The 10676-nt window shown below is 38.3% G+C and overlaps 1 protein-coding gene and 1 long non-coding RNA gene across 18 annotated transcripts in view; one reads left to right on the top strand and one right to left on the bottom strand.

Annotated features, from left to right (window-relative positions):
* The first annotated feature begins 25 nt into the window (after positions 1 to 25).
* LOC142870614 (uncharacterized) lies at positions 26 to 3188 on the top strand. The gene is made up of 3 exons (XR_012918975.1): positions 26 to 209; positions 537 to 585; positions 3107 to 3188. It is a non-coding gene; the product is annotated as an uncharacterized LOC142870614 (long non-coding RNA).
* Positions 3189 to 3578: 390 nt separating this feature from the next.
* The window catches only part of KALRN (kalirin RhoGEF kinase), a 653674-nt gene continuing 646576 nt past the window's right edge, over positions 3579 to 10676 (bottom strand). For 15 of the 17 annotated variants that reach the window (XM_020287013.2, XM_020287027.2, XM_020287016.2 and 12 more), the window contains one exon: positions 3591 to 10477. In XM_020287013.2, the coding sequence (XP_020142602.1) occupies positions 9932 to 10477 (546 nt within the window). In that variant the 3' untranslated portion in view covers positions 3591 to 9931. Of the gene's footprint in view, positions 10478 to 10676 lie in introns of all 17 variants that reach the window. The other 2 variants (XM_012780449.3, XM_020287057.2) reach the window with 2 other exon arrangements.

Below are 10676 nucleotides of genomic sequence, written 5' to 3'. Positions count from 1 at the left end.
GCCTCTTCCGCCCGCCGCTCGGCGGTTTTCCTGGCTCGCCTTTCCTACATCTGGGTGACCAAGGCTCGACGGTCGGGTGGGGCTAGCGAACCTCGCGCCAGCGTTTGTGCTTTTGCTGGTTTCCTCTGGGTAGGATCGCTGGTGTTTAAAGTCCGGAACAGCTAGATTGACCCTAGGGTCATAAAGTCCAGCCTCTCAAGATAGTTTGTGTAAATCCTGCTCATTTTTTATAGCTCAGCGTCCTCTCGACTAGTTCTATTAGTTCTTTCTTTTTTGTTTTAGTAGAGGTGGGGTCTCACTAGTTTGCCCAGACTGGTCTTGAACTCCTGGCTCAAGCCATGCGACCGCCTAGGCCTCCGAAAGTGTTGGGATTGCAGGCGTGAGCCACCGCCTCAATGGGGCTCATTTTCTATTACTTGGCTTAGCATGTCGTAATTTGCCAATTTTTAGCACTAGTTTCCTCCTACATTTCTCCAAATAGAGTATAAGTTCTCGAAGACAGGGACCTTTACTCAATTCTTTGCTTAACTTCGTAGCGTCTGACAGTTTGATAGCAGTTTGCACATAGGAATATAAAGCATTTAGGTAATTATGATTCATTACCTCTTCTGTTTGCACTCTGTGTCCTGGAGGAGAACATACTTATTTTTGTTAGTGTATCTCACATTCGTGGCAGGTAATAAGTGTAGAGAAGATGGGGAAGGGAGGAAGGAGAGTTAGAGGAAGATGAATTAATCCATATCAGAGGTTATCCAGGAGGATAACATTGCTAGCCAGTCTGAAAATCCAAACATATTTGGTCTTTACAAAACAAATCCCTTAAAGTAGAGAAGTTCTCCATTAGGTATAGAAGGCAATACTTTAATCTAGCCTACTTTAAGGAAAATAACCCTTGTAACCCTAGGGCTTACATTAAAAATGAATGAAATTCTGTCATTTGTGACAACATGGATGAGACTGGAGGACATTATGTTAAGTGAAATAAGCCAGGAACAGAAAGATGAATCCTGCATGTTCTCACTTATATGTGGATTCTAAAAAAGTTGATCCATAGAAGTAAAGAGTAGAATAGTAATTACTAGAGGCTGGGAAAGGGAGGAGAGATCAAGAAAGGTTGGTTAAAAAAGAATGCAAAATTACAGCTAGATAGGAGGAACAAGTTCTAGCATTCTATAGAACTGTAGGGTGACTATAGTTAACAATAATTTATTACATATTTTCAAGTAGCCAGAAGACAAGGTTATTTATTTATTTATTTTTGAGACAGGCCCTTGCTCTGTCAGCAAGGCTGGAATACAGTGGCCCAATCATAGCTCACTGAAGCCTCAAATTCCTGGCTTAGCCTCCTGAGTAGCTAGGAATACAGCTGTGCACCACCACACCTGGATAATTTTTTAAAATTTTTGTAGAGATGGGGTCTTGCTTCATTGCTCAGGCTGGTCATGAACTGCTGGCCTCAAACAATCCTCCTGCCTCGGCCTTCCAAAGTGCTAGGATTATAGACATGAGCCACCACACCTGTCCAGAAGACAGGTTTTTAGTGTTCCCAATACAAAGAAATGATAAATTTTTGAGGTAATGGGTATACTAATTACCCTGATTTGATCACTACACATACTGAAATATACATATACTGAAATATCACTGTGTCCCATAAATATGTACAATTATTATGTGTCAACTAAAATACATTAACAAAAATATTTTTTAAAAAAAAAGGCACAGCAGTATAGTGCACTAAAAAAACATGGAGTTTCAAATCAAAACATTTGAGTTTTAATCTCAGATCTATTTACTGGCTGAGTGATCTTTGGCAATGCATTTCAAGTTATATCAGCTTCAGTTTTCTCAAAAATGGAATGAAGAAAATAATATTAACTTCCTTCAAAGATCACTGTGAGGATTCAGTGAGCTTCAGCTTATTCAAAAACACTTTATAAAAAACTAGTGTAATACAGATTGTACCAATTCATTTGTGTTCTCCATTTCATTTAGTTGGGCTGGGTAAAGGATCTTGATTCTAACCAATATTTAGTCTTAGTTGTTTAGGTATTTATCTTTATCCTAAAGAGTTTCCTTTAATGTAAAACTTTATGCAATAGTTCAGTCTTCATCCTTTCCATAGGCCTTGTTCTGTATTGCTCACTGAACCCCTTCCATCTGCAAGTCATAATTATTTTAGGCTGAACTTGAGGCTGTGATTATCATCTGTATTAGGGCTTTTACTAATTTCCTATAAATGTATTGGTCATTCCTTTCAACCACTTCCCCTCAAAAAAATATAGGCTAAGATACTATTTTTTAATTATTATTGTTTAATATACAGTGTAGAGACAAAGACACACTGAAACACCCACATCTGTTTTAAGTTCTCTTCCCCCTCAGCTGTCTTTACTCCAAAGAACATAAGTTACTTTATAAGAATTTGTTGGAATTAAATGAAATAGTAATTACAAATGTGCTTTGTAAGCTATATTGGTGCTAAAAATTCTGTATCTCAAAAAAAAAAAACCAACAAAAACCATAGGGCTCATTTTAATTTATCAAACTGATTCTGATTTCATTTCTGTATTTCTTTATTGTCTATGTTTCCTCTGAAGAGATTAGGCTGCATGGCCAACATGAAGAGCCCATGCTTTTGACAGGTGTTTCTCATAACAAATGAATGCAATAAAATCTTAATGAAATAGAAGCCAAATATTAAGGCATTTTGGTCCTTATTGACAAAGTAAGCTAATCAAAACCCTTTAATCTCTAACACTTGGGCTACTTGACAGTGTATTATTAATCAGCCTTGTTTGCACTTGGATGGCACATGCAGACTTTCAAAGCCTCATCACACCTGCATAGGCTAATCCAGATTCCTGGAGTCCACACTAGAATGCCTAAACTTGTAAGAGCCAGCCCAAATGGCCTGCCAAACATTCTAACAACGTTACCAGAATGAAATTCTAAAACACCAGAATGAAATTAACAACCTGAAGCTTCCTTGGCATTTTTGGATAGAGAAATGCCTTAGAGTACTCTAGGGCTGCTGTCACCAACCCTGCCACCAGCCACAGACCAGTATTGGTTTGTAAGGAACAAGCTTCATTTGTATTTCCAGCTACTCCCCATCACTGGCATCACCACCTGAGCTCTGCCTCCTGTCACATCAGTCACTGTCTCCCATCACCCCAGATGGAACCATCTAGTTGCAGGAAAACAAGCTAGGGCTCCCATTGGTTGGTTCTGCATTATGGTGAGTTGTATAATTATTTCATTATAGATTATAATGTAATGATAATAGAAATAAAAAGCGCAATAAATGTAATGTGCTTGAATCATCCTGAAACCATCTGCCTCTCTCCAGTCTGAGGAAAAATTGTCTTCCTTGAAACTGGTCCCTGCTGCCAAAAAAGTTGGGGACCACTGCTCCAGGGCACTAAATTGTTGCTTTCTTTCTAAAATGCTAGGCAAAAAGTGTTGTAGTGATAATGGATACTTTTACCTTCTCAAAGGCTTTCATATATTTGGGGGAAGAGAGGAAAAAAATTACTCTTTTCCTTGAACAAAGGTTTTAATTAAGAGAAAAAAAGACGACCAAATATATTATCTTTAGTATAGTATATTTATAGGAATGCATAACATGTGAGATGTACATTTTGAAGTTTCATCCATAACTTATAACATTTACTGTAGTAATAATAACAAGACAGCAGGGCATCACTTTACAACATTACACATGAATGATTTTGACTTACAAATAAAATATTTACAACCTACCTTTACAAAACGACATTGTGTGCATACAAAATGAACAACTGCAGAAAATTTAGAAATAATAAAACAATCAAAAACCCAGAAGATACACTTAAGGCAGACCAGCAAGACACTGAAATAATTAAGGCTGTGGAATTCTTCTGCACCTTGAAAATATAGAGCTATTTATCAATACTGTGGAGTGATTTTAAATCAATTGTTACAAGCCTGATGGAAGTATGTATTTATATGTATATGTGTAATGGTCCCTATGGGGAAACCTGTCCACTTATGGATAAGGCCCTTTATCTGAATGGCCAGAGAAGCCCATCCCAAATTCTCAAAAGACTTGAGTGGGGAAGAGGTCACTCAAAACCAAGAGATGCCTATACAGTTTGCAAACCAACTGTTAATAATTTTAATATAAAGATAGTTCTAAGTCCAGATAAACAGAATAACCTAAATGATGGCCCTATAGTGTTTCACACTTGCTTTGTGGTCTGCAAAAGACAGCAAATTAATTCTCAGACGAGTAGAATTGGTCTCCACAAATTAGCCCTAATGGTTTTGAATGGCCCTAAATGGTTTTCCAATAGAAAAATTGTCCCACCTGGGCTGTCTGCAAATGGATAGATTTCTGCATATGAGCAATAACATATACATACATATTATACACTATATACATGTACAGAAGTACATATATCCATATTTTCCAACAGTTTGTAATTGATCACTGCTGTTCTCTGAATAGGATCTCATTCTGAAGAGTATGTTTAGTTTTTTCACAGTCTTCATATTTGTCCTGACTACTAGTTTTACTCACTTTCCCCATAGAGTAGGCTGAAGTTTGGCAGAAACAAGAGGTAAAAGCACCAGGGTCAAAAAAATCAAACAGAGAGATGACAGATATGGCTTAAGTTAGTAAGAGAAGACGTATGTTAATTTCAAATTCATAGCCACAGTCTTTGAGGTCACAGTAACAGTCTCCATAATACTCTAACATGGATTCAGTTCTTGATGAAAGCTAGGTATTGATGGAACCCCTAAACTGGCTATCCTGGGCTAGCAAATTAGCCTGGTTAAACAAAGCCTCAGGAATTGGCATTCCAAAAATTGTCATTTGCACTTTTCCTTCCACTCCCCCCTTTCTCAGTTAACCTCACTATCTGAAATAAGTTATCGAACTAAACTGTTATCTTGATCATTTGAATAAAAACTAAATCTGACCAAATTTTAGAATTTCCCAGCAAACAGGCAGACAGGAAAACACAATAACCTATGAGTATTAATTTCAGGCTTTCTGTAATGTCCCTTAAAAATGAAAAGTTGTCTTAGAGTGATTGCTTTTTTTCCCCTCCTCTAACTTCTATATGTACTAAAAATGAGGAAGAAATGCTTTTTATAGAAAATATGGCCCCATGATATTTCTGTCTTCTATTTCTGTATAAATTTTCATGTGGATAATATTTCCTATTAAAAATATCTAGTGCTATGAACAAATTTCAGCCCTTTTTAACCCTCTAGAATTAATGAAACAACTGAGAGCCTTATTGTTTCTAGAAAATAAATATTAATATAGTAGTTTTCCTTATCTTGATGAAGCATGTATGAGCTCTATCTTCCCTAAGCCCACCGTGGGTGTAGTCATTCATTCCCAAATGATCCCTGGAGTTTAAATAGCAAGGAAAAATCATGTATGGTTTTACAAATATAAATCCACTGAAAGCTCATATACTGTGTTTGCCTAACTCAGACTCCACAGAGATGCTACCCAGGAGAGAAAGAAATAAGGTCTATATTCCTCAATATTCAGCCAGTACAATTCACCAGCCACCCTGAATAAGGACGTGGCGAGTTTGCACTTTTGCTTATTTTAAAGACCCCTTATATTCAAAATACTTCCTCCTTTATCAGATGCATGGGAGAAAGTTCTAGTTAATGCACAGAAATAACCACCATTTAGTTTATATAATATTTGCTTCCTCATATTCTCCCAAATCTAAATTTCCATGCTCTTCCACGTAGTCAACACAAAAGTAACGACTAACTCATGGGTACTAAATCATGGAGATTATGGGACAGCAAATATGCTACTCCCAAAGACTTAACCATCTTTAAAAAAAAAAGATTCAAGGTTTTTCCTCCAAAAACCAATAGTCCAATTCATTTCTGTGCCTTTAATTTGCCTCTTATAATAATTCCTGTGAGACTGTGAAAAATGAATTGTCATATGGGAAGATGTTTTATTCTCACTTCTGCCCTCCCAGTGAGGAAAGTGGCTGTTTGGGTTCTTCTCAGTCCATTTTTCCAGAGCATAAAGCTTGAGAAGAGAAGGTAGCCATTGCATTGGAGGGCATCTTGCTCTTTCCATCTGCTGTGAGAAATACTGGAGAAAATAGTTTATGGATGTAAGACTTCATCAGATTTCCTAACTGTTTTCTGTTTTAAGAAAGACAAGCTCTTAAATGATAAAAATTTATAGGATAAGACCAAATAACATTTAGACAAAGAGCACCTAGTACTTCCAATTGAAAGCAATTTACAGGATTTAATCTTATGAGTTTGTAAATGGTATCTAAAGATATGAATATTGAAAATCTGGAATGTTCTAAGTTACTATCAATAAAATTCTTAGCACTGGCAGTGTGTAGCACTTTTTAAAAAATCAAAGTATTTTATAGATGTCCCAACCAAGGTTATTTCCCAACATTCCTGTGAGATTAATGTCCTCCCTTTTTTCCCTCTCCCCAACTCCCATTTTACCAATGGGACATTTGGGGCAGGAAAAAACAAAGACTTTCTATAAGAAAAGATGAATCAGGAATAGCTGAGGTTGAAACTCAAGAATTCCTGGTCCCACACTATATTCAGATGTTTTCATTTAAAGATGTTTTGAAATGAAGAAAAAATGCTGCAATATCAGTAAACCTAAATGCAATGAACTTCTTTATCTCCCATCCTCCCCTCTGAAAGGCACTACTATTTATAAAGGCTTTGTGAACCACAAAGCAGTGAAACCAGCTTTTTCCTCTGCTTCCTCTACTCCCCCTAAGATTGTTTATGGCTGAGACAGATCTGAAGGACACCTTCAACAATTTCTTTTCTTAAAAATTTTTACCACATTCAGCTGTAAGTGGATATAAATCTATTTAATTTGAAACAAATGTAAAAGATACAGGAAGCCATTATACTTCATAAAAGTTATTATGGGTTATCCCTGATCTTTTCTTTCTTTCTGCATCCCACCCTCACAAAGCAAAACAAAGAAACCCAAGCCCTATGTAAGGAATAGAAGCCAAGCAAGAAACCTGTGGCTTTGACCATTATTTGTTTATTCTATTTAACTGGAAGTTCACACCCACTAAGAACTACCAAAATTATAGTAGAAGTGGACTCTTTTCTCTTCTTTCCTCTCTTCTCCACTACCAAGTTATAAATCTGTCTGACAAAATAGGGACAGAGTAGTTCCTGATCCTTCTTCCCTCACACAGTTGCCCATAGAGCAACCTTAAGTACATTTCCCAGCCCCATCTTCTGGGATGCCTTGTTAGTTCCAACTTGCCATGGAGAATTCTTGAACCAACACCAGTATCTCATCGCTGTTGGGAGGGACCAGGAGCTTTGCAGACAGGGAGCCTCCCTATTAGTTTTCTTCAGTTATCAAACTATATAAAACGTACTTCCTTTCTCTTAGAGCCTCTATTAAGTTCCTTCTATTCCCGTGATTGTACTTTGGCTCTAGTTAACAAAATTATACTACTTTTCTCTGTCCCTCCCCTCCTGTCCTCTCATTTCCTCAACATGTGTACCTGGGCGGATTCCATGGAGCCCCACATCTGGGTCATCCCAGCTCTGATGTCAAAGCCAAAAAAGCTTGAGCTCCGACATTCTGTCACTGTGCTCCCGACAGCGTGATATCAGTAATGCTCTCCTGCCATGGTCTGTGTCCTCGGCCCTGTCCCTCCAGAGTAGAAACTCAGCTCATTATAAATTCAGAATGACTCAGCAGGGGGCTCTTGAGTCAAGTCGTGCATGGGGGCTAGAGCAGCACTTGCCCGGCCATCCCTTATGGACACCGGAATGCTTGGCCTGCAGCCTACCCCATGGCAAACCCTACGGACCAGGCTTTCCTCTTTCCTGCTATATACCTTAATGAAGAAATGTTTACTGAAAGGGTTTTTAGTAAATATGTTTAAAAATCTTAAAATATTGTATCATATAGCATTTGTACATACATAATGATTCAAATGAAGACTGTGGAGGATGAGTCAAGAGAGAGCTCTGACGGAGTGAGGCTTGATGACCCAGGCCATTCAGAAACTAGGAAACAAATACAGTCGGAGTCGGTTTCTACATATTTGGTTAATTCCGAAAATACTAAGTGCTATCTAGTCTTATTGCTTATACTTTCTACTAATTTATTAATCTATAATCTTGGACAGGATGAGGTGGAGGGAGAATGAGGAAGCTGACTTTGAAACCAATGGAAAAGAATGATGAGTATTTTTCATTTTACATTTCCACTGTGAGAATAAATGTTTTTATGTGTTAAAGTTCAGGCTTAGTTTCCACCATTTCTTTTCATTTACATAGGCTTACAGTTCTATTTAGCCTTCATAAATTCTCTGCTTGCACATCTGTGCAGCATGATTTTAAATTTTCTCAATCCCATGGTAGGAGAGAAGCAATGCCATTAAACCTGATTTGAACAAACACTTGAATTACATTTTAAAAATATTATTTGCATAATAGCAATTTTCAAAACACATTCTGGAAAACAAAGGATGGATCATGTACAAACACAAAAAACAACCCCCCCCCAAAAACAAACAAAAACAAAAAGAAAAACCATGAAATGCCCAGGTTTAATTGTTTTTTCCACGAGAGGGAAAAAGGGCAGTTAATAATAATCTTGTATGGAGAATATCCACCAGAAAGCAGCATTAGCCTCAAAGTACAATTAGTCCTTTTAGTCCAGAGAAATATTGGCGGCTGAGTGGTGGTAGGTATTGCGATCTCAGTTAAAATTCGATGCTCTGTGAGAGTAGTGTATCAGGTTTTGCTCCATGGCTTTAAAAAGGACTTAGGACCAGGCCTATAAAAGGCCTATATGGCTGCCTCCTTTTGGTAAGCACCCCTTAGCTTCAATAAGGAGTTAGAAATAAAGCAAGCCAACTTTCTGAAGACTGTATTCTATAGCTGTAGAAGAAATCAGAAAGTGATGGTACCTTGTTGATAGCAACTGTAGTTTTTTACTTACCCTTTTGTATAAACCTGTTATATTTGTTTACCTATTTCCAACCAGGTGTAGACACAAAAATAGCCCCACAATTCTTACTGTATTTGAACTTATTTTCTGGCAGGCTTTCTTGCCAGATTAACTCTGAATTGCTAGTGAGTTCAGGAGTAGCGTTTCATATACAGAACCTATCTTAATCAAATAACCTGTGACTGACAGAAAAAAATCTTCTCAATCACAGATGGCAAAAGGGTAACATTGCTTTCTCTTAATGCACAGGTTCTGGTAAAAGATTCTATACAAGATTTATAAAATGCTCTAAAAAACTTGTCATCTAATTGTGCTTAGTCAAAACAATGTAATGTTTTGGTAAATAAATTACTGTCTTAACTGGAGCACTCAAAGTTACTTATGATTGATTTAATATATATCTCTGTATTATAAAACTCTGAAACCTGCATGGGATATATTATACTGTATGTGTATATGTATCCTGTTAAGAAACTATAAGTCATCTAAACCAGAATGGTTGACATCCATGACATCTCTGTTAAATAGAACTTTTGTTTAAAATTTCAGCAAAGGTGGGAAATCTTTTATACTCACTAGAGAGAGCTAAAGGTTTTCCCAGTTAACCACTCATTTTTGAACATACAATTAAAATTTTACAACAGCTAATATTATTGGTATCCTTGCCCTTCTTTTCAATACTTCCTGTGACTCTCTGCATCTTTATTTCTTCAGAATGACCTTCTGGAAAGCCCCTGAATTTAGGGTGACTTTTACTGCTGCTCAGACCCTGAATAACCAATGAAGAGGTTTGAGAGGTACATCGCTTAGTCCAGAGAACCACGTGGAGTGAAATAATGAACACAGTTATTTACAGACACATTCAGTCTTGCTTTGGTTCACACTGTACTTGTATGTGAAACCTCAGGGGCTGGGAGATGGCTACGTCCCTTGGTTCACCCGGTTGACAATATAGCTCTTGACATTGGGAACAGGCCGCACGTCATTCTGGTGCTTGCGGCGTTCTATGAAGCACGCCAGGCGGGAGGTGTCCAGGGGGATCTTGGAGTAGCTGCCATTGTGGGGCTGCAGCCATGGATGCTGTAGGCAAGTGGCCGCCGTGGGCCGCCTCCGAAAGTCTTCCTGTAAGATCACATTGATGAAATCTCTGGCGGCATTGCTCACGCCACAGAAGTATTCATGGGGAAAGCTGAAATCCACCCTGCATACATTGATACATGTCTCCTCTTTGCTCTCATCCAAGAAGGGGGAGACCCCACTCAGCATGACATACGTCAGGACCCCAATGCTCCAGATGTCTGTGCCCAGGGAGACAGGGATGCCTTGGATCACTTCTGGGGCAGCAAACTCGGGGTTCCCCAGTAGGTGGTGGATGTGGAAGTGGCCCGAGATCTGGACGGCATCCTCCAAGTCGATGAGCTTCACACGAGGCACTGGAATCCGTAGGTCAATGAGCAGGTTTTCAGGCTGCAGAGATCCAAGGAGGCAGGGAGAAGAGAAGATGAATTCTCTGTTTTCACTACCAGTAGGATTCTGTTAATTCAAACATGGTTCTGCTATAGCCTTCCCTACAGCATATGGAAAATTCCCTATGCAAAGTGCTTACGAGGCTTCAAACTAACAGTTTGAACTCACTACACTCTGAGTTTGGGTGGTACTTCAGAGA

Source organism: Microcebus murinus, chromosome 1 (genome assembly GCF_040939455.1).
Source record: "Microcebus murinus isolate Inina chromosome 1, M.murinus_Inina_mat1.0, whole genome shotgun sequence".
Classification (NCBI taxonomy): Eukaryota; Metazoa; Chordata; class Mammalia; order Primates; family Cheirogaleidae; genus Microcebus; species Microcebus murinus.
The sequence above is the reverse complement of the archived record's forward strand: the minus strand, read 5'-3'. Positions and strand labels throughout refer to the sequence as shown.